Source organism: Dasypus novemcinctus, chromosome 16, assembly GCF_030445035.2.
Source record: "Dasypus novemcinctus isolate mDasNov1 chromosome 16, mDasNov1.1.hap2, whole genome shotgun sequence".
Classification (NCBI taxonomy): Eukaryota; Metazoa; Chordata; class Mammalia; order Cingulata; family Dasypodidae; genus Dasypus; species Dasypus novemcinctus.
The window spans coordinates 67,117,732-67,140,630 of NC_080688.1; the positions used below are offsets into that span (position 1 = coordinate 67,117,732).

The 22,899-nt window shown below is 43.6% G+C and overlaps 1 protein-coding gene across 1 annotated transcript in view; it reads right to left on the bottom strand.

The window, feature by feature from the left end:
- Nucleotides 1-22,899, bottom strand: part of MRO (maestro) — a 110,624-nt gene that overhangs the window by 44,325 nt on the left and 43,400 nt on the right. The window contains exons 5-10 of the mRNA XM_058277738.2: nt 21,270-21,372; nt 20,771-20,871; nt 17,962-18,108; nt 16,760-16,942; nt 13,980-14,135; nt 12,269-12,376 (exon numbers count right to left, since the gene is read on the bottom strand). Of these exons, the coding sequence (XP_058133721.1) occupies nt 12,269-12,376; nt 13,980-14,135; nt 16,760-16,942; nt 17,962-18,108; nt 20,771-20,871; nt 21,270-21,372 (798 nt within the window). The remainder of the gene's footprint in view (nt 1-12,268; nt 12,377-13,979; nt 14,136-16,759; nt 16,943-17,961; nt 18,109-20,770; nt 20,872-21,269; nt 21,373-22,899) is intronic.

The window sequence follows — 22,899 nt, forward strand, 5'->3', positions numbered from 1 at the left end:
GGTGCTAATGGCTAATTGGGGCAGAGCTGGACACAGGTTCCTTGAATAGTAAATATTAAGGGGTTGAACTTGGTGGGGCGGGTACCAAACCAGGGTGACTTACAAGGTTATAATCATTACCAAAGACAAGGGTCTGAAGGAGGAAAGTACAGAGTCGAGGTCAGTCACAAGGTGTTCCATAGGGATCTCAAACAGGTGGGTGCCGGGGTTAGCCATACACAAAGGTAAGTTCAGTCTAGAATTACCATCACGTTGGCATGTATACACAAGGGTGAGGCTAAGTTTTGCACAACCATAAACGGGTGAAACCTGTTTAGAATGACCACAATAATAACAGATCTAGGCTACATCCAGGCAGTTTCAGCAACTTCGATATTAGCCTTTAGCCTTTTTTTTTTTAATAACATAAAGGCATCTATATAATTCCTAACCCTCAGTTGCAAAGGTTCAGTGCAAAGCCTTAATATTTAAGCCACACTGGTTTTTCTAGTACTACGTATCCTTAACATTGATAAATTAGAAGACATAGGGTTTTTATTTAACTACCAATATTAAACTAGTCCAATTTGCCAAAGGTTTGCCTCAACTTGAATTTAAAAAAACAAACACATTTGGATTTAGTTCTATGAATACTCTCAAACATACAGACAAAAATAGAGACCTATAGCTTCAATTTAAAAGTTTTCAGTCATGAGTCAGACATAAAAACACGGAAACACAGAACACATAGGAAAGCAAATATCACTTGTTTATATGAAAGATCTAGCTTTTGATTGATAAAGGAAAAACTTTCCATGCATTTCAGGCTCTCACAGCTTTATTGAATGATTCATGAATCGTGCAACATCCCATTCAGAAAACAGAAGGGACCTCCCCTGAGGGACTGGAAAGAGGAAGCTTGCATAGGACGAAGGTGGACACAAGTGAGGGAATGTTCTGATTGCCTGACATTGTTTCCATTTTACATGGGGGCGGGGGTGCGGGTCTTACAAAGTGGGGAGCAGATACACATTGATAAGTATGGTGTGCTTGTCCATTGTGATAAAATCTCTCTACCAGACCTAAACTAGGTTTATCACCACATGTTGCTCATCAGCAACCCTGTAGGGTGTGTTCTATTTTCATAGAAAACCCCTACAGGTTTTTTTCTTCTGGAAAAGTCCTTCTTGGTAAGGGGTCTTCTCCCAGCAATGCCCAGTGCAGGCAGCCATTTAATTTTACTTAACACTGTCCTTACCTCACTTTTATATATTTATTAGAATTTTGTTCTTGGCAGAAGGGACAAGTTGAAGTTAATTGCTGTATGAGAGTTAAAATTTTCCCATTGATATTTGCGGAAGAGGCTTTTAAGATTCTCTTCACCCTATTTCTCAGGTCTATTTGACCATGAAATTTATTGTGGAAAGAGGAATTCTGTAGATTCCTTTCCAGGGCAGGCCATTCAGCTTTTGCCTTCCAGGATTTGGCATCAGCAATTCAGACCCGTGTGTGTACAAGCTGTTATGGAGGCCATCTGGACCCAAAGAATTCCAAATTTTTCTATGAATATTTGCTGGTCTTATTTGGGGAAATCTTTCATTATAGCTCTTATTTCAGTTTGGGTCCAAGGTTTAAAGGTAGAAGGCTTAACCTTTGAAAGTATCTGAACTAGGTCAGTTTCCTTCAGCGGGTCAGGAGGAAGCAGTCACGATAGCTATGAGGTAAGGATTGAGGAGAGGGAAGCTGGGAGAGCAATCAACTGGTTTGGACTTCCTTCCCCTCTTTGCTGCTTTTGGCCTTTCTTTTTCTAATGAACACTGAAGTGAGGCTATCGTGGAGGCAGATTGTCTAGCAGCCTCTGGATTCCAATTTTGGATCCATTCCCCACCCCCCTCATTTTTTTTGTAAAGATGCCCTTTAAGTGTATAATCTTGTTTAAACTAAAATTTTCCCATTGTGGCCACTCTCGTTTCAAGATATTTTTAGCATATGTATTAGTTTCCTGGCTGCTAAAACAAATACCATACAATGGGTTGGCTCAACAACAGGAATTTATTGGCTCACACTTTTAAAGCTAAGACAAGTCCAAAGTCAAGGCTTCAACAAGGTGATACTTTCTCTCTCAAAACTGTGGCATTCTGCGGACGACTGCCAGCCATCCTTGGTCCCTGGGTCTTCTGTCACGTGGCAATTCACATCACGGCATCTTCTCCTTTCTTTTCCTGGTTCCGTTGACTTCCAGCTTCTGGCTGCTCCCCTGACATCTCTTTCCATGTCCAATTTCCTTTGCTTCTAAGGACTTCAGCTGCATTGGTTAAGGTTCACCCTCCTTCTGTTTGGGCACAGCTTAACTAACAACATCTTCAAAGGGCCTGTTTACAAATGATCCACACCCACAGGACCAAGGGTTGGGACCTGAGCATGCCTTTTGTGGGGGACATGATTCAATCCTCAACATCATAGAATACCTTTTTTATAAAAATAGAAAAGCAGATAAGCTTAAGATCCATAGTTGTTTTATGGGATTTTTTTGGCAATATTTTATTCGTTTAAGAATATTTCTTGTTTTTTAATCATTTTTCTATTACACTTTTTCATACTGATTTCAGAGTTTTTTTATTCTTACAAAGAGGTTGACACTTTAATACATATATGTAATATATATATTGAAATTTTAAAATTTTTATTATTTAGGGAAGCAGATGTGGCTCAACTGATAGAGCATTTGTTTAGCATATGGGAGGTCCTGGGTTCAAATCCAAGGCCTTCTGACCCGTGTGGTAAGCTGGCCCATGAACAGCACTGCTGTACCCAAGGAGTGCCATGCCAGGTAGGTGTGTTCCCTGCATAGGGGAGCCCCACGCACAAGGAGTACATCCCACAAGGAGAGCCACCCTGCACAGAAAAAGTACAGCCTGCCCAGGAGTGGCGCCACACACACGGAGAGCTGATGCAGCAAGATGACGCAACAAAAAGAGACATGGATTCCTGGTGCCACCTGACAAGAATGCAAGCAGACACAGAAGAACACACAGCAAATGGACACAGAGAGCAGACACTGGGGGGGGGGGGGGGGGGAGGGAGAGAAATAAATAAAATCTTTAAAAGAAAAATTTTTTATTATTTACCTTTTTTAATAGAGATGGATTTTCTTTATATTTTATTTATGTGTATGTGACCTCATTCACCAATGAAATATTTTTTTAATCCCGCCCTAAATGGTTCCCTCATCTGTCTGCCTGTTGTTTCTGCTCATTGGCTGCTCATTATGTCTGCTCATCTTCTTTAGGAGACACTGGGAGCTAATTCCAGGATCTCCCATGTGGGAGATGGGTGCCCAACTGCTTGAGCCACATCCACTTCCTGCTTATTGTGTCTGCTTGTAGCATCTGTTCATTGTGCCAGTTTGTTGCACCTGTTCATCTACTTTAGGAGGCTCTGGGAACTGAACCCAGGACCTCCATGTGGGAGGTAGACACCCAACTGCTTGAGCCACATCTGCTCCCCTATCTATCTTTTTAAAGAAGTATTTTTGTTTTGTCATACTGAAGTCTTTTTTGTGTGTTGTAAAATCTACCAATATTTTTCTTCATGATTTCCACTTTGGGGGACAGTACCTTATTGCTAAATTACGTTTTTAAATTGCTGTGTATTTAATACCTTTGGCTATGTTGTCTCATATTTTATTACATTTGTACATATTATAATTATTAATTGACTGTTCTTAATGGGCCTTTTTTAGTGCATCAAATGTTTTTCACTATAGGAAGCACTAGCTGCTCAAAGGAATCAATTATCCAAAAATATGGGAAACTGGTTCCTACCTTACAGTGAATTAAAGTCAACTGTTCCTTATGATAGCTACAATTATAATTAAGAAACATATGATTAAGCCAGTCAATCTAGCAGAGATCTCCTTTTCCTTCTGTAATTGTGTCTTGCAGAAGTTTCGTCACCATTCAGTTCAAAGTTCCAACCTGTCAAGAAACTATAATGAAATAGAGAAAGATCCTTTGGTCTTCAGAGCTACCTCTTCTGTGCTTCCTGGCTGAGGGGCCATAGTTTTTAAACATGTACCCAACCAGCATCCCAGCCAGAGGAGCCCAAGTCCAATTTTTTTTTTTTTTGAACAGAGGAGAACCCATGTTATTTACTTGAGATCTCAAGTTATATGATCTGGTCTCCAGACCTGTTTCATGCGGAACTCTAACTGGACTCATCTTTAGTCTGATCCCCAGACTTATCTCATCTGGATTTCTTAGTCAGATCCCCAGGCAGAGAGTTTAACACAACTTGCGGAACTCAGATCCGAGAGGAATTCGCTGTTGCATCTGGATGGCACATGAGAAGCAGAGAACACAGGGCGCTCAGCAGGTACCCCCACCTGGTCTTTTTACTGCCTCTGGGGGCTGTTGGGGATCTCCTTCAGATCCTACCTCTGATGCCAAAATTAAAATATTAGACAAGGTTTTATTTTTGTGAATTTATTTGAGCAGTTGTTTACAACTCATCGGTCAGGCAGCATTCACCTGTGCTTCCCGCACCCAGAACTCTTCTTTTTCAAGGCACACACATGCCAGCTCACACCAGGTCAGCACTTTAGTGGATCTTTCAAGCAGAACTTCCAGAGGGGGTTTCCAGAAAAAGATCAGCATTTCTTAATATAGAAGGCCTTCTGAAGAGATCAAAAGAATGTGAATACCTAGATTGTTCTCTCAGAGCCCTCAATTCTTAACAGTGTAATTATGCATCTGAATAGGCTAAATCCCTAGAGTCCAAAATTTAGTTGTCATATTATATGTGCTTTAAAAAGGGGGGAAGGGGAGGTGGATATGGCTCAAGCAATTGGGTACCCGCCTCCCACATGGGAGGTCCTGGGTTCGGTTCCTGTTGCCTGCTAAAGAAGATGAGCAAGAGGGCAAGCTGATGCAACAAGGTGTCCCAACAAAATGTCGCAACAAGGAGACACAACAAGCAGGGAGCAGACGTGGTTCAAGCTATTAGACGCCTCCCTCCCACATGGGAGGTCCTGGGTTTGGTTTCTGGTGCCTCCTCAAAGAAGAAGAGCAGATACAGAGAGCAGACGGTGAGCACAAACAAAGTAGGGGGATGTGTAAATAAATAAATAAATCTTTTTTTTTAAAAAAGGAAATGGAAGGAAGAAAAGGAACCCAGGCTAAAATGGGCTGTTTGTGGGGTGGGGTGGTTTAATAAAAGCTCCACTGAATTTTCTAGCATTCTTTGAAATATAGGTTACACCATCCCAAAAGAGAGTTGTGATTGAATCCAGCTCCTTGATAAGTAGTCTGCAGGAAACACCCAAACATACTCTGTACATACACACAAATATATCCTTTCCCTAATTTTGGAATCAATGGCATCCTACAGAGTTGAAGTAGCTAAGCAGAGAAATATGCTTAAATTTGGTAAGAAATGAGAGTCTGATGGCAGGAGGGAAGTAAACCACAATATTAATTGACCAAGCTTGACTTCCTTGCAGATTCCTGGACCTTATTAATATAACTTATGCTGTTAAAATGTTTGAGCATTAGGTACTTGGAGTCCTTCAAGTGGCCTTCAGACCTGCTGTAACAGGCGATGGGCTACAGTTCACAATCTAGCAGGAGAGCGTTAATACTAAACTGAATATTAATGTTTACCCAACAGAGTTTACCTTAAAAAGAACAAGGAAATGTGCCTAATAGGGCCCCGGGGGTGGCTGTGTTTATGATGGGAGGGAGGGCTTACTGTTCTGAGGCCAGAAATGATTCAACCTCGCGCATTCCCAGCCAGTCGTTCCCTCATGGGAACCCATCGGTGATGTCTGGGCTACCACCTCTTTCTGCGAGACATCATATATCACCTAATATGCATTTCTTCTTCCCAGTGATGCCTGGGGAAGTCCAGGAAGGGGAGTGTAGAGGAGGGAGATAGAGAAGAGACAAGGGGTTATTTAGTTTATTTGTTTGAATTATATTGTGGTAATATGTACATAACATTTCCCATTTTAACTACTTTTATGTGTTCAATTTAGTAATATTAATTACTACCCAATATGGTGTTATCATCACCACCATTCATTACCCAAACTTTTTCATTACCCCAAACAGAAACTCATTAATGTACCTCTTAAGCAGTAATTTTCCATTTCCCCCTCCATGACCACTAGTAACTTCTGATCTACTTTCTGTCTCTAAGAATTTGCTTATTCTAGGTGTTTTATATAAGTGAAATCAGGCAATAGTTGTCCTTTTGTGTCTGTCTTATTTCACTCAACACAATGTCTTCAGGGTCCATTCACGTGGTCTCATGTGTCAGTACTTCATCCCTCCTTACGACTGAATAATATTCCATTGTGTGTCTATACGCCTCATTTGGTTTATCCATTCATCTGTTGATGTACACTTGAGTTGCTTCCACCCTTTGGCTATTGTAAATAATACTGCTATGAACATTGGTGTACAAGTATCTGTTTGAGTCCCTGTTTTCAATTCTTTGGGGTATATACCTAAGAATGGAACTGCTGGGTCCTATAGTGGTTTGTTTGTTTTTAATGATTGTTTTATGCCCACCTATGAAAAATCTGTTGACGGTGGCTTTCCTTGGTTCAGATACCAATAACTGTTCTCTTAGCTAAAGGACTTTGACATTTTCCTAGAGAAATTCTTGAAAGTGGAAGATGCCCTGAAGCTCCGCACTTTGCTATAGACTGCCTGCTGTATGCCCCACCACAGGCTCCAAACCCAGAAATTCCTATATTCATAATGGATAAGATAGGACACCACTTAGAGAGGATATGATCCACCTGCTCCCCCTCAGGCTTTTCTTATTTTATTGGTAGAAAAGGGACATGCATTACCTGAAGTCACACAGCCAGTTGGGGACAGTTTTGCATAATGCTGGGGAAACCAGAAGTTATAAGCTTTAATTTCTGAGTCTGGAATTATTTATTGACATGCAAGTTTAAATCATTATTTAATAAACAGCCTCATGAAATCCAAAATGCTCAAACAGCCGTTACTTTTCTTGGGAAAGAGAAGAGCAAAGAGGTTGACCAATTATTAAATACATATATGTTTTTTAAACATAGATGTGTGTGTGCATTTTTTTTTTTAAGTGAGGTACCAGGGATTGAACCCAGGACCTTGTACATGGGAAGCAGGTGCTCAACCACTGAGCTACACTGTTCCCCTAAATCTAGTTATAAACACAGACCCGGGTCTTTTAAATTAAATAGCTTTAACTATGCATATTCCATGCTCTTAATTTAAAAATCTTCCTCTCTTTTTGTTTAGTGATAGATAATGAGAAGAAACAAGACTTAAAAATAAAATAATTTAACTATACAAACAAGTAAACCATGTTTCATACAGGAAATTGTATTTGTTCCCTTAAACTCTAAAATGAGCTTACTAGCTTCAAATGATATTTTTTCTTCTTAAAATTTCTTTGTTCTATTTTCTCAAATGATTGTTTAAAAAGATTTTATTTCTCTCCCCTTCCCACCCCCCATTGTCTGCTCTCTTGTGTCCATTCGCTGTTTCTCAAATGATTTTAACCCACCACTCTGTGCCTTATGTAGATTTTCTTGCCTGACAGAAAATCTAAGATCCCTGGTCTACATGTCACAGGCTTGTGAGGTGCAGGTAAATCATGACTCTAGTGGATCGAAATCCAAATGTACTGAAAGCTTCATTTTTCCATAATAAACTCAAATTGCTTTTGAGTTAAACTTGATTCTAACATTAGAGTAATCCAAAGGGAAAGTGCCAGGTTATCCACAATGTCAGAATGTTATTCTTCCTACCATACCAGAAAAGTTTGGGTGTAACTAAACTGTACACATAGGTAAATGTTAAACTTGTAAAATGAATGCGATATCACAAGTAACAGCGTGCTTGTCATCTAGAGAAGCATCCTTATATTAAACAACGTGTAATGTCTAATTTACTAGTTTTATATTTTTAAGATGTTTTACATACCACGTTGTTCATTGCTTTTAAATCAGAGTCTGTGGTATCATTCTTTTTCATTCTTTCCAAACTTCCCCTTACGTAACAGGCTCCAATGTGTTGCTACCATGCCATGCAAATAAAAATACTTCATTTGGGATAATATTTTTCACAGACTACCTCAGGTGAGCATCAATATATTTTGTACTATGAGTTTTATCTCCATTTTACAGATGAAGAAACTGAGGCACTCAGAGATTGCTAACTTGCTCAAGATCACCAGTAAGAGGTAAAGTCAGGCTGCAAAGCCAGGTCTTCTACGGCCTAATCTATTGTCCCTACAGCAAGCATCATGTCACATTTGAGAACTGAGCTTCTCCCCTTTTCCATGGTGGTTACATCAGTAGGTGCAGTCAGTGCAGGCATCTGGAAAGACTTTGGATGTCAGATTGCATTTTTACTGTGGCAGACACGTGCCTCTAGCAGCATGGGTTAGGAAATGACATTTTAAGTCTCTGATCTACATTTCTGAAAAACATTTTCTTCTTGAAGGGAGACATTTGGGCCATTACCTAGTTAACATTTGCCAATTGCTGCAGGAAATTCATTAACTTGAAAGGAACACGATTATAGCATTCATATCCAGAAACAGAAGATGGGACATTAATTATTAACAAGTGATCACTGAAAAGATACAATACAGAATATTAACAGAGCTGTTGGGAATATTAGGATGGAATGAACAGAGCCCAATTAAGCCATCTGGAGAGCATAAGAAGGCATCACTCCCTGCTTTGAGCATCCACAAAACCCCAACAATGGCCCAGTTGGAAAGAACAACTTGCTATTCTCATTCAGCTATGATCTTCATTTTACTTAAACGAATTGAGCTGTTCATAAGCCTTGCAGGTGACAGGGTTATGCATGGTCAAGGCACTAGCATTTGCAATTGACAGATTCAATCAATCTTTATTGAACACCCATGCTGCGCAAGGCTCAAAGCCTCACTCTGGAAAGGAGTAGGTTGGAGAGCTGCCCCTAGGACGCCCATCATTTAGCGAGGAGGCTCAAGATAACACACAAATCCCCATACGGCTAGCCAGAGTGGAGCTCTCTGAAGAAGTACATCTTCAAAAAGAGAAGAAACAGTATATGGAGAGCTGGTTGGGACTGAGGGGCAAAGATATTTCCTTAGCACCTTCTATGTGCCAAGCGTTGTGTCAAGTGCTCAGTATTATCTCCTTGAATCCTTGTAGCACAACAACTCTGAGAGTTGCGTTATGTCCATTCCACCACACTGAGGCTTGATGTACTGGCTTGCCCAGGGCCATACAGCTAAGTGGCTGAGCCAGATTCACACTAACTGCTCTGCTCTGTCCCTGAAGGAGAGGACATTTGGATTCAGCTCAGAGGATTAGAATGGTGGCTAGAAACAAGGAAGTAGAGGGCAGAGCTTTCCAGGCAGTAGGAATTCAGGGAAAGCCATGGGAAACAAGTTGCTGTCATACTGTCATATTATAAAGAATCTTAAAATGTCAGGCCTGGGAGTTTGTGCTTAACTTGTAAATCACAGGGACCCTTGCATATCAAATCCTCCTCAGTAAACTGGGATGCTTTTGGTTTATCTATAACCCAAGGTTTTTCTAAGAGCATTTAACACATAAATGCAGGGAAGAAGAGTGAAATAATGTCAGTTCAGTAACACAAACTGATCATCAACCATAAGCCATTTTATTTGTTATTCGCCAGTGGGTTAAAACAAAAATGTCAAAAAAGGATGAAGGTAAATGCATACTGTGGAGGGTGAAGAATCATCATCCTGGGCTTTCTGACGCACATCACTTTACATACTGGTAGGCATTTCTTTTTTTATTTTAAAAGGTCCTTTCTTCTTTGTGTTTTTATGATTATAAAGGTAATACATGCTTATTGCAGAAAACTTGGAAAATACAGAAAAGTGCAAATGTGTATCTGCCTTATTTATTAGCCTTTCTGCTGGCTATAAGGTGGGAAGCCTTCCCCCAATTAATTATTCACTGGAATTCCACAGGGTTTTGTTCACACTGGTAAGCAGCACTGGTTGCACCTGTTAGGTTCTCAACCTTCCCCTCCTTTGCCTTTTTTCCTCTCCTCTCTCCCCTCTTTCCAAAAGGCCCAGCTCATGAACTGCCTGAAAACAGGGACCAAGCTTTATGCATATCTCTACCCTGAATGCATAGCAAGGGAACATTCCTTTTTCTTCCTTTCATTCACTTAACTCTTCTGTATCTAATATTTCCAAGTAAGAAATGTCAAAGCATTACTTTTAGTTTGACTTTCAGATTAACAGACATCTTCTGGGGAAAAGGAAATTTGGTAATAAAAGTGGTTAATTTATGACCTTTGTTTATCAAAATGGGCTCCTTCCAAGAAGGAATAAGAGCCTCAGGTGACTTTTCCCCCCAATCAACATTCATTTTCTGAGCACATCTGAGGTCATCTGGGAGGTATAAAGATATACAGGGTAGGGCCCTGCCTCCAGCAGTTTATCACCTAACAGGGAAAAAAGACATGTAGGTAAAAAACTTTAAGAAGAGATGAAACATGTTAGGTGGCATAAGATTGCTAGAATGTTCTGGGGATTCAGAGAAGACAGCTCTTTCCTGAGTGAGGGGATCAGGTGTTTGACCTCCTTGGAGTATTGATAAGAGATACATGTGAGGGTGCATGGCAGGGTGGTGGGGGCTGGGAGAGAGACGGGGGAGGAATGGGGGCATAAAGCAGAACAAACTGAACAAAGGCATAAGACTGTCTAGGGCACCTTTTGTAAGAGTGACATGGTCACTCAAATATTTGGGGTTGATCACCAAAAAATTGACAAAATAGTTGAGCCATGATTAATAAAAATATAAATTTAGCTCCCATAAATTTTTTAAAAATGTATACAAGCAAAAGTTAAACCGGATTTTATAGAAGAGCAGAAACTGGATTTTTTTTAACCTTCCTAACCATCCATCAATTATTCTTTTTTTTTTAATTATTTATTTATTTTTAAAAATTACATTAAAAAAATATGAGGTCCCAATCAACCCCACCGCCCCCACCCCATCAGTTAATCTATAACGAGGCAATATAGTATGGTGATTGAGTGTGGGTTCCAGAAGTCAGACTACGAGTTAGAGTTTTGGCTCCACTATCTACCATGTAATCTTGGGCAAATTGCTTAACTTCTCTGTGCCTTAGTTTCCTTGTATAGAAAATAAGGATTATAATAGTACCCTATCTCATAGGGTTATTGTGAGTATTAAATAATACTTGCAAAGCAGATGATGCCTAATTATAAACACATTCAATCAATGTTACTTATTATTATCACTCATAACTTACCTTCAGTCTGAGGATTTTCGACACATGCTATACATATATTTTTTTCTCATTAATTTTTGTTTGGGATGACCTTGAAGGGGTGACTGCTGCTGAAGGCTGTGAGGAGCTAAGCTGCCCCTCAAAATCACTTTCTTGGGATTTTAATAATGAGTCTTGGCAAGAAAATGTATCAATAGAAACGTCTTAAAATAAAACTTAAGGTAACAATTATTCTTTTATTTCTCACAAATTAAATGCTTAAAATATTTATTTAAAATTAAAAGAAAGGTGACAGATGAATTTAAGAAGGAAAAAGCTAAGAAATAAGCACTGTATATACATATACATTAAGTATTTTTTTTAAAAATGCGTACCTCCTTATCAGAGTTCTATGGGGAGAAAATGAGATATGAGAAAGCAATTCAGAATTGTACCTTGGGTGTAATTATACAAATCCACAGTATTATTTTGTCATCAATTTCTCTCCTAACACCCACTTTTCTATGACTACCACAAGCAGCAAGCAGAAGAGGCATCCGGGGAATTTAAAGAGGGGGGATACAGTACGAGCACCCATGGGACCATCTCCCTGCTGCTCTGCGTCTACAGAATTTTATTTGCGTAGAAGAACTGCAGGAGCTCTGGATGACAGTAGCTCTGAAAGAAATTAGCAGAGGTACATGTGAGGGAGGGTTCAGTAAAGCTCCCTAACTGGCAGACAGTTGTCAAATGGAGATAAGCAATCAGCCCAGCCTTAGGGGCTGAGGGGGAGTCATTATCTGCTTTCAGCTAATAATCTGAGGTGTAATTGCCAGGACACTTTGGACATAATCCTCCAGGCATTTTGCCATGTACATTGCATTATGGGTCAACTACAATAGACTGTTCTGAGTTGTTTGATGGGACAACTCCCTTGGGAGCTTGGCCATCTTCTGAAAAACACCCGGGAGGATGGGCTTGGAGAGAGCGCTCTTCCACCCTTCCACACTCACCAGCTGTCGGCACAGTTTAGGGTTCCTTTGCTCATCTTCATTCTGGAAGCTGTATCCCTTCCTTGGCCTCAGATATGGGGAACAGGCTCGAAAAGTTGTTTTGCAAGCCTGAGGAAAAAGGAGGTTATCATCTGACAGTCGAAAATATGAGCGTTCCACGACCCCGACAGTGAAAGCTGCCCTGGAGGACTGTACCCAATCTGTGGTCTGGAGGCCGCTGAGTGTATGAAAGGAACTTCCAGATAGTTTCAAAAATGGAGCCTTAAAGGACTTATGCTTATAAAATGACCATGTCTAAGGAATGTGCCTCCTGTATCACTTATCCCCAAGAAGCCAAAAGGACGTGGCTCCATGAGGAAGGCACCAGGCACGCCTGGAGTTCCAGGAAGAAGGTTGGCTGGCCTTTCATAGAGCACTCTTGGCCCAGCTCACCAGGCAGATGCCAAATACTGCCATTGTGTTGTCTACCTAAGAGTTCACTGTGTACCTGTTAGAAGACCACACTCAGCATCAGGCCAGAAAAGTATGCTCTAGAATAAAAATGAAAACTTCTCTAAAAAATAAATAAATAATCATGTCTATAATTTGGGGGCTGGTGGGGAGGGCATAGCTTTATCATTTACCACAACCCTTGTGTGTTTCGTCTCATCAAAAGTAGTACAGGGCAGCGGATGTGGCTCAACTGATAGAGCGTCCACCCACCATATGGAAGGTCCAGGGTTCGATACCCAGGGCCTCCTGACCCGTGTGGAGCTGGCCCATGCGCAGTGCTGCCGCACGGAAGGAGTGCCCTGCCACACAGGGGTGTCCTCCACGTAGGGGTGCTCCACGCGCAAGGAGTGCGCCCTGCAAGGAGAGCCGCCCCTTGTGTAAAAAGCACAGCCCACCCAGGAGTGGCGCCGCACACATGTAGAGCTGACACAGCAAGATGACGCAACAAAAAGAGACACAGATTCCCAGTGCCGCTGACAAGAATGCAAGCGGACACAGAAGAACACGCAGCAAATGGACACAGAGAGCAGACAACGGGGGAATGGGGGGGGAGGGGAGAGGGAAGGGGAGAGAAATAAATAAAATAAATCTTTAAAAAAAAAAAAGTAGTACAGATTCCTATAATTCAATCTCTCTCATTTCAACTTAAAGAAGACAAGTGGTTTGGTGGAACCCTTTGCTCCCGATGAAGCAGATGAGTGTACTTGAAGAGTTTAAGTGCTACCAGTTTTGAGCCCTCACTCAGTCCTACTCCAAGGCAGGCCTGAAGGTGATCCAACCCTGTTAGGACACATTTTCCCCAAGAATAAAGCAAAAGTTCCAAAGGGAATCGAGACACCAGGGGTGGAAATCTATACCACGCACAGCGACAGAAGCTAATTGGATGTGAATAAGTGGCCCCTCTATGGCGCTGCCACCCCCTGGTTAGACCTGTGTCTCTATGCCCACCTCCCTCCATTTATCCGAGCTTATCAAGCATCCACAAGGGCTGGGATTGGGCAGGTGGGCCAGGAACAAGTGGAAAATAACACTCTGGGTCAAAGAGATGACACATCAAGAAGCACTGTTTCCAGGATTTGCATGGATTTGCTGCTTGGTATCTGTACCTGCACTGGCAGGAACCTGAGGGTTTGGCATCCCAAGGTGACAGGGCTGCCCCACAGCTCCCTTTGGGCACAGCATAGATTTCAAGCCATTGATTGGAGAGTTGCAGTCTTACCTTGGCAACCTGGGGATTTCTGTCCCGTAGATGGAGCAGGAGGGAGGCTCGTGTCTGCTTAACCTGACCGCTGAAAAATTTCTTCCATTTCCGCCCAGCAAAGGCAGCCAATTGCCCAAACAAGACGAAGGCCGAATATCTCAGACTGTCATTCTCCTGTGGGCCCCCATCGACAAAACAACAACGGAACTCAGGTCATTACCAAAAGGCGGTTGCAACGAGAACAGCACAGCCATCTGTTCTTTATCGTGCATAGTACAGCGCACCATCAGGTCCACTCCAAACCCGGTGAGAGGGAGGGCACCGCAGAGAGGCCGAGTCAACGAGCCTCTTTCCCAGCAGACAAGAGAAGACTGGGGAATCACTAATGCTACTGTCACATTCCCAGCTTTTTTTTTTTTTAATGTTTTGGAGACATGGTACATTTATATGGTTAAAATTCAAAATAACCAAAAAGGCTATAGAAAAAGTAAATCTCCTTCCTATCCCTCTCACCTGCCACCAAATGTTCCTTTCCCCAAAGGCAAAGTCATAAATTTTGTGTGTATCCCTCCAGAAAATTAAAAAGAAAAGGCATGTATTACATATTTCTTTCCCACTTTTTTACAGAAATGGAAGCATACCGTGCCACTGTTATATGTCTTGGTTTTTTTCAATCAGCAATCTATCTCGGCATTCTTTCTATGTCAATAAATAAAGAGCACAAGAGCGCTTTCATTCCTTTTTCTTTTCTTTTCTTTCCTTTTTTAATTGTTGCTTTGAGTTTTGTTTGTTTTATTTGGGCTGCATCAGAATTCATTTGACCCATCCTCTATATTACTCCCAGAATTTTTGCCAGGCCAGCCCTCTTTACTTTTGGTCTGCGTCTCTCCCTTCTGTACTGGCAATAATAATCCTACTTCTTCCCCCTCTTGCTGCCTTTCATCTGGTCCAGGTGAGCTACTCTCACCTGGACAGCCCTATCTTCCTCTCCAGGGTGAGCTGAGGCTGCAAACATCACCCCTCCCAGGAGAGCGGGACCAAGGCCAGAGGCCTTGTTGAGAGTCACGGCTGTCAAGTTAGAGAACCAGGGTAGTGACCCAGCCTCCTGATTCTTGGTCCCGGGATTTGCAAATCAGTGAGTCTTGGGCCTGTCCAGCCCCAGGCAAACCAGAGGGAACAGGGCTGGAGGCGGCCCTTCAGAGAAGCACCTACAGGTTCTGGGATCACAGAGATCCCGCAAGGCTGAGGCCCGCTCATCATCTGGGGGAGAATTTAAAAATATTTTTAGCATGTGTGGCACATATAGAAATTGCTTCAGTGTCTTCTTCACTGCTCTGCCATTATGTGTGCAAATGTAATTCAATTCAATTAACATTTATTGAGAACTCATTCTCTCCAAAACATTTCCCTAATGCTACAAGATGTACAGAGAGGTGCTCCCTTGGGAGTCTGACAATCACTAACGGAGGAAAGTGGGCAGGGAGTGGGCAGGGAGTGAAGAGTGCAAATACAGGGGTCTCTGGGGCAACTCTCCGCGAATACGGTCATGTTTTGACGTGGCCAGGGCTTTCTGATCAACAGTTAGCTGGCACCCTGGGCTCAGAAAATGACTGAGTGGCAAATAAGTATTAGCAGTTAAAGAGAACAGCTCTGGAGAGGTTTAGAGACAGCTCACCCTGGAATGACATCTACTTACAAATATAAACAAATGCCATTCCAGGGTGGGGAAGTAGAGACCCTCTGCTCCCACCCTCCCCAGAGAGGACTGGTTTACAGGACAAAGGCCCCCTCCCCACCCCAGCCCCGGAGGGAGGAGGGGCAGATGTGCCGGCAGCTCCGACAGAAGCTCCAGGCTTCATCACTTGGAGTTCCTCTTCCTCTCTTGTGGGGCAGGTGCATGTGGCTCTCCCAGGTGGCTCCCTGGGAAACGAGGATGTGAGGACCCGATGTAAGATGCTTGCTCTGTGAGCAAAGGAAAGATCCTCTCCCGGGTGCGTAGGTCTGGTCTCTCTGTTAGTGTGTGTATCTGCAGCCGGCTCACTGGTTAGTTTGCAAGAAGGGCATCTCAGACTCTTCACAGTTTCAGACTAAACAACCTATCCATGGACGTTCTGCTCAGACCCTTTCCTCTGACTGAGGAACACTCTATTTATGAAATCCTACCCGTCTTTCAAGGCCCTGTCAGCTCCACCCACTCTGTAAAGTCTCCTTCACTCTATCGAGAGGTAAGTTCTCGTTCACCTGAGCCCCTTGTGCACTTTACCTGGGCCTAACCCAGGCCTGTCTTGTCCTCTGGTGGTTGAGTGTGGGCCCTGTGGTCAGCAGGCTTCATTTCACATCCACTCCCTGGCTCAGGGGGCCTTGGGCAAGCCCCCCAACCTCCCTGTGCCTTGGTTTCCTCATCTATAAAATGAAGACACTAATCGTGCTCACCTCCCAGGGTGGTTGTGAAATGATGTGTGTAAACTGCCCAGCACTGTGCCTGGCACACAGTGAGTGCTCACTGGAGGTGACCATTTATTGTTATGTCTGTAAGAGAGCACTGAATAGGCAGTGGCACCATCCTCCTCCTCCTAAGGGCACAGGTAGTCACTTCTCTATTGAAATGAAAACTCCTTGAGTCTTCCTTCCATGACCTCCATGACCCCCAGCACATGGCACCCTCTCCATAAGATTTATTTATAACCAATATAATTTATAATTAATAATGGGGACCGTATTTCCTGAAGAAGGGCTCACATATTTAATCCCACTTTGACTTCAACAGCCCAGGATTTTCCGGTGCTCTTCCCACTTACATCATCTAACAAAGTCCTGGTCTGAAGGGTGATGTCTACGAAGAAGGAGCCCAGACCTTTCCCCTGGCTCTTGCCCAGGATGACGGTCAGTGTCTTCATACTCTCGTGGATGACTGCAGAACTCACGGGGTCATACAGGCCGTGCACCAGCAGACCTAGGACCATTTTCTTATGTTTCCTCACCTGTCATGAAGGTTTGAAAAGCATGAGTGGCACAGAAATTGGTCCACCTGAGTTGAAAAGCAATCCCACTTCTAACCTTACCATAACCTAGGTCTTGGCCTAAGAGCTCAGAGCTCTCTCCAGCATCGGCCACAACTTGCAGTAACATACAGATGCTTCCACCAACCTAGGAGGTCTGGTCCTGCAAGAGCCCAGCTCAGGCTTGGCAGGAGGACAGAAGAGCAGTGTGAAGCATGGTCTCGGGGGACGAGGCTGGGTGGGGCATGTCGAGGAGGGTGGTGGACCTGGGGAGTACTGGGTACCTTCCTAGTGGGGAGGAGTTGGAATTGTCCCTGAAGGTGACAGATGCTCAAGGAGAGGATTGGAAAACCATATTTGACTTAAAAAGTCGCTCAAACTCACCACAAAGGGCAATGCCAGCTTTGTCCATTCTCAAGGGACCCCCAGAGAGTCATGCCCTTTTATAATCTCTTCCACTTGAGTTTGGGAGGAACCTGTGACTTCTAGCCTATAGGATATGACAAAGGTGACCGGATATCTCTCCTGGGGTTACGTTATGTTATGTAAGACCCCGTCTTAGCACACAAGAGTGACAGACACTCTTCTGCTGCCATGTTGTGACAGGGCCCATGGAAGGAGCATGTGGCAAGGAACTGCAGGTGGCCTCTGCGAGCTGAGAGTGACTCCAGCTGACAGACAGCCAGAAAACAGGGACCTCAGTCCTAGAACTGAATTCCACCCAGCGCCAGACAACTTGGAAGACGTCCCCAAGCGTCAAAAGGGAATGCAGCCTGGCTGACATCTCGACTGCAGCCTGCAGGGCCTGGAGCTGAGGACCCAGCTGAGCGACGCCTGGTCTCCTGACCCAGGAAACCGTGAGGCAGGAAACGTATGCTGCTTTGTCGCACAGCAGTGGGGGCTAGCCCAGGAGGGTCTCCTCCTAGCTCTGGGGCATCCACACCAGCAGGGTTAGAGAGCGCCCGGGAGGCTGGCTGAGCGCGGCGCGCTCCCGTCCCCACCTTGTCCGGAGCGTCTCGGGCCACGGCTCGCAGGCCTCTCATGGCCATGCGGCGCGTCTTGGCACTGGGGTCCCGGGCCCTTTCTGCCAAGAGGAGGAGCACGTTCTTCAGAGGCTGCCGCTTCTGGAACCTCAGCTTCCAAGAGACCTGTGGGGCAGGTCAAAACTGTATGAACTGGGGAGTCATACTCTACCCCCTCCTCAGTCCCTCTAAAACTCCTGCGAGTGCCTGCTCAATTCCACCCCTCTTCCTCTACCTAAAGATGCCTGATTTTTATGAGAAATACATTAGTGTGATCACCATAAAGAAGATGGGGGAGGTTGTTGGTGTGGGAGGAGTGCGGGGGGTGTGGGGGGTATATGGGAACCTCTCACATTTTTTACTGTAACATTTTTTATGTGATATATATATCTTCAAAAAATTTAATTTACAAAAATGATGTGGTGGGGGGGGTGCGAAGTGGGTTATATGGGAAAAAAAGAAAGAAAGAAAAAAAGACATTATTGGGACATATGAAAAAATTGAAATATAGACTATATGCTTTATGTCAATATTTAAGTTTTTTAATTTGATAACTGCACTTAAGATATCTATATAAGTGAATATCCTTGTTCTTAGGAAATGTATATGGAAGAATGATGCATTCAAGGAGTGTAATGTGTGCACCTGCTCCCAAATGTTCAGAAAACAGATAGATGATAGATAATTAGATGGACAGATGGATAGATAGAATAATACAGCAAATGTGGGAAAACGTTCAAGTTGGCAGAGCTGGGTATCAGTTGGAGTTCTCTGTATGGGGTTTATTTTATTTTTGCAACTCTCCCGTAAGTTTGATTTTAATAAAAAATAAAAAGCAGTGAGAGATGCAGGACATTAAATATCCTGCCATAACCCACTGAATGGACTGGGAGAGAGAGAAAAATACAAGGTAAACTATAGTCCATGCTGTGTAGCCATGCTTCAAAATGTATTCATCAAATGCAATGAATGCACCACACTAATGAAAGAAGCTGATGTGGGAAAAGTGGGGGTGTAGGGAGTAGGGCATAAGGGAATACCCTATATATAGTTTTTAAATGTTAGCCTTATGTAATCTTTTTTTTAAAGATTTATTCATTTATTTATTTCCCCCCTTTCCCCCCTGCCACCCTGCTGTTTTTGCTGTTGTGTTGTCTTCTTTTCTCATTTTCTCTCCTCTAGGACTTACCAGGATTCAATCCTGGACACCCCTGATGTGGAGAGAGGTTCCCTGTCAATTGTGCCACTTTAGTTCCTGGTCTCTGCTGTGCTTCACCTTGACTCTCCCCTTGTCTCTCTTGATGCATCATCATCTTGCTGTGTGACTCACTTGCATGGGCACTGGCTCACTGCAAGGGTACTGGCTCACCACGTGGGCACTTGCTCAGGCACTGGCTTGCCATGCAGGCATGCTTTCTCTTCTTAATTTTCACCAGGAGGCCCCAGGGATTGAACCCAGGTCCTCCCATATGGTAGGTGGAAGCCCTATCACTTGAACCAAATTCACTTCCCTCCTTTACTTTTTAATATAAGATTTTGTGTGATCTATGTATCTTTAAAAAGAAAAAAGAAGAAGAAATTGATACGGGAAGAGGAAGGAGGGAAGAAAAAAAATGTAGGGCTGATGGAGCAGCTGTGGATGTGGTAGAAGTTGAAGGAAAGGGTGCAAGAATATAAGAAATAGCAGCTATGTACAGCAGGGAAAGCACAGAGAGATCAAGGGGTGAAGAATTTTCTTGTTTGTTTATTATTATTATTGAAATAATGAAAATCCTCTAATGGGGAAGTGGATTTGGCTCAAATGATAGAGCATCTGCCTACCACATGGGAGGTCCAGGGTTCAAATCCCGGGCCTCCTTGACCCGTGTGGAGCTGGCCCATGTGCAGTGCTGATGCATAAAAGGAGTGCCGTGCCACGCAGGGGTGTCCCCCACGTAGGGGAGCCCCACATGCAAGGAGTGCACCCCGTAAGGAGAGCAGCCCCACGTGAAAAAAGCACAGCCTGTCCAGGAGTGGCGCCACACCCACGGAGAGCTGATGCAGCAGGATGACTCAACAAAAAGAGACACAGATTCCCGGTGGCAATGACAAGAATGCAAGTGGACACAGAAGAACACACAGTGAATGGACACAGAGAGCATACAATGGGGGGTGAGGGGAATTAAAAAAAAAAAAGAAAATCCGCTAATGATGATTGAGGTGATGAATACACAACTATGTGATTATACCAAATACCATTGGTTATACACTTTGGGTGAATTGTATGCTTTATTAATTTGTATCAATAAAATTGTTTTTTAAAAAAATAAAAAGGAAAGGGAGCTGTCTCAGGTGTTGATGTGAACAGAAATTTTGGATTCCTTTCTCAATAAAAGACAGGATGTTATTTTCCCAGCTTAAAAGAGGAGTTTCCTTGACCTTTCTCCCTCCTCCAGCTTTTCCTCATTTTTCCACTGCACTTTGTACCTAAACACCTTGAGAGACGTGTCTGTGCACGCTTCCTCCTCCCATTCTCTCTTGAGCCCACTGCAAGGAGGCCGGTGACCTCACCACAGGCCAAGTGGCCAAATCCACGGGGCAGTTCTCATCCTACTTGACCTCTCAGAAGCATCTGGCACAATTAGCAGAGTGTATCCACAAACGTCTAGTACACACCTACAAATGTTTTGGGGCATTTGAAGGAGTCACTGCATGAATCTGAGCAAGTAAGATTAGGAAAAGAAATGCAAAAGTGATGGAAACTGGGAAATACTGGTCTGCTGCAGATACCTGTACTTCAAGGACTGACCTCTGAGTCACTGCAGGGCAAGAGAGGGTCATCCTCCGTAGTGAGTACGTAAGCAGTGATGCCAGGAGGGCCCGGTATCCTGAGGGATCTGGCAACATGTGCTAGAACCAGGGCCAAGAAGAAAGATCGAGACAAGACCACAGGCCAAAGCCACCCCCACGCTGCTCCTCAGGAAGTGGAGGGGCTGGAGCCCGGCGCCTGATCAGCTGTCTCCACAACCCCTGTGATGAGGTTTGGTGACTACCAAGCCTCATTATTATCTCTGAATATGCATTACAGTTCATTCTATATTTGCATTAAGTTAGCAGTAAGTTAAATTCTTCTCAACTCATCTTCTTGTTTGTGTACACATTTTATCCTCTTGATACAAAGTCTTGTCAAGTGTTTTTCAAGAGGAACCTCAGTGGCATGGGCCTGGTCCACCCAAGACCAAGGAAGTACACGTCATACAGGATGGCTGCTGGGAAGGGGCGTTTGTTCATAATATTTTGTGTCATACCTTTGAAAAGAAAGACATCACTGATGACCTTTTCTTCTTGGGATGGGCGGTAGGAGTGGAAAGGGGCTGGCCCAGGATTCTCCTCTGTCTTTGGTCCATGGAACTGACAAAGCAGAATCATCATATGAGTCCACAGAAACCCTCCAAGTCATCACCATGGACAAACATTATTAATCCAAGCACTGTGCCAGGAGAGGAATATAAAGCAGCAAAATCCCTGAGGCAAGTCTTTAGGAAGATTTCACCTTGGTGAGGAGTTGGGACAATCACATGAAAAGATAAGCAGCCATTCAAGCCCACCCTAGAGAAGTACCAAGTTGAGGGCAGACTCTGCCCTCTGCCTCTCCAAGGCCATTCTACAGACTTCGGGCAACGGAGTCACCAAATAAACTACAGTTCCCTGAGCCTCACCCACAGAGCTCCTCGTGAGTTGAAGTAGAGAGGAGCCTGAAACTGTGTTTAAAAGTTCCCATGAAGGAGGTCCGCGGTTCAAACCCCAGGCCTCCTTGACCCGTGTGCAGTTGGCCCATGTGCAGTGCTGATGCGCGCAAGGATTGCCGTGCCACGCAGGGGTGTCCCCGCGTAGGGGAGCCCCATGCGCAAGGAGTGCACCACATAAGGAGAGCCACCCAGCGCGAAAGAAATTGCAGCCTGCCTAAAAATGGCGCCGCACACATGGAGAGCTGACACAACAAAATGACGCAACAAAAAGAAACACAGATTCCCGTGCCGCTGACAACAACAGAAGCGGACAAAGAAGATGCAGCAAATAGACAAAGAGAACAGACAACCGGGGTGGGGGTGGGGGAAGGGGAGAGAAATAAATCTTAAAAAAAAATAAAAATAAATCATTTTTTAAAAAAAGGTCCCATGAATGTAAATTGGTATGATTTTTTGGATGGAATTTTGGTATTCTCTCTCACAATTTTGTATACTCCTTCCCTCAATAATTCTTCCAGCCTGCAAGGACATTAGCACATGATATGCTCAAAGGTGTACATAAAGGATGACCCCCGTAGACTGTAATGAACATAATACTCTTTAATATTAATACTTGTAAAATAAATAAATGATACATAACAGTATAACTATAGCATGACTATTATGCAGTCATTAAAAAAGAATATTGGGCAGACCTCTGCGTGCAAAAATGATTGCCAAATATACTGTTGAGTGAAAAAAGTGCATGCAGTGTGCAACCATGTGTGTAAAACAAAAATGAGGGAAGGAAGCAAATATTTATGCAGATGCCTGCCTGCACATAGAACCCCAGCCCTGCCTCCTTCCTCTCTGGCCAACAGGCCTCCCCAACCACTGCCTTGATGGGGCCCAAAAAACCACAAAAACTGAAAAGGAAAAGTGCACGCCCACAATTAGCAAGTTCTCTTTACCTTAACTATTTGAGTTCACCAAGATTTGCTTTATCTGCTTGAAGGCATCACCCTGGCCTTCATCATTCACCCCGGGGTTCTCACACTTGAGGGTGCACTGGAAACACGTGGGGAGCTGGTACCACCCTGACCCCTCCTCAGAGCTCCCTGCTCTGTACATCTGGGGCAGGGCCTGACCATCAGCATTTCTAACAAGCTCCCAGGTGATACTGACGCTGTCTGTCTCGGGACGCGCTTTA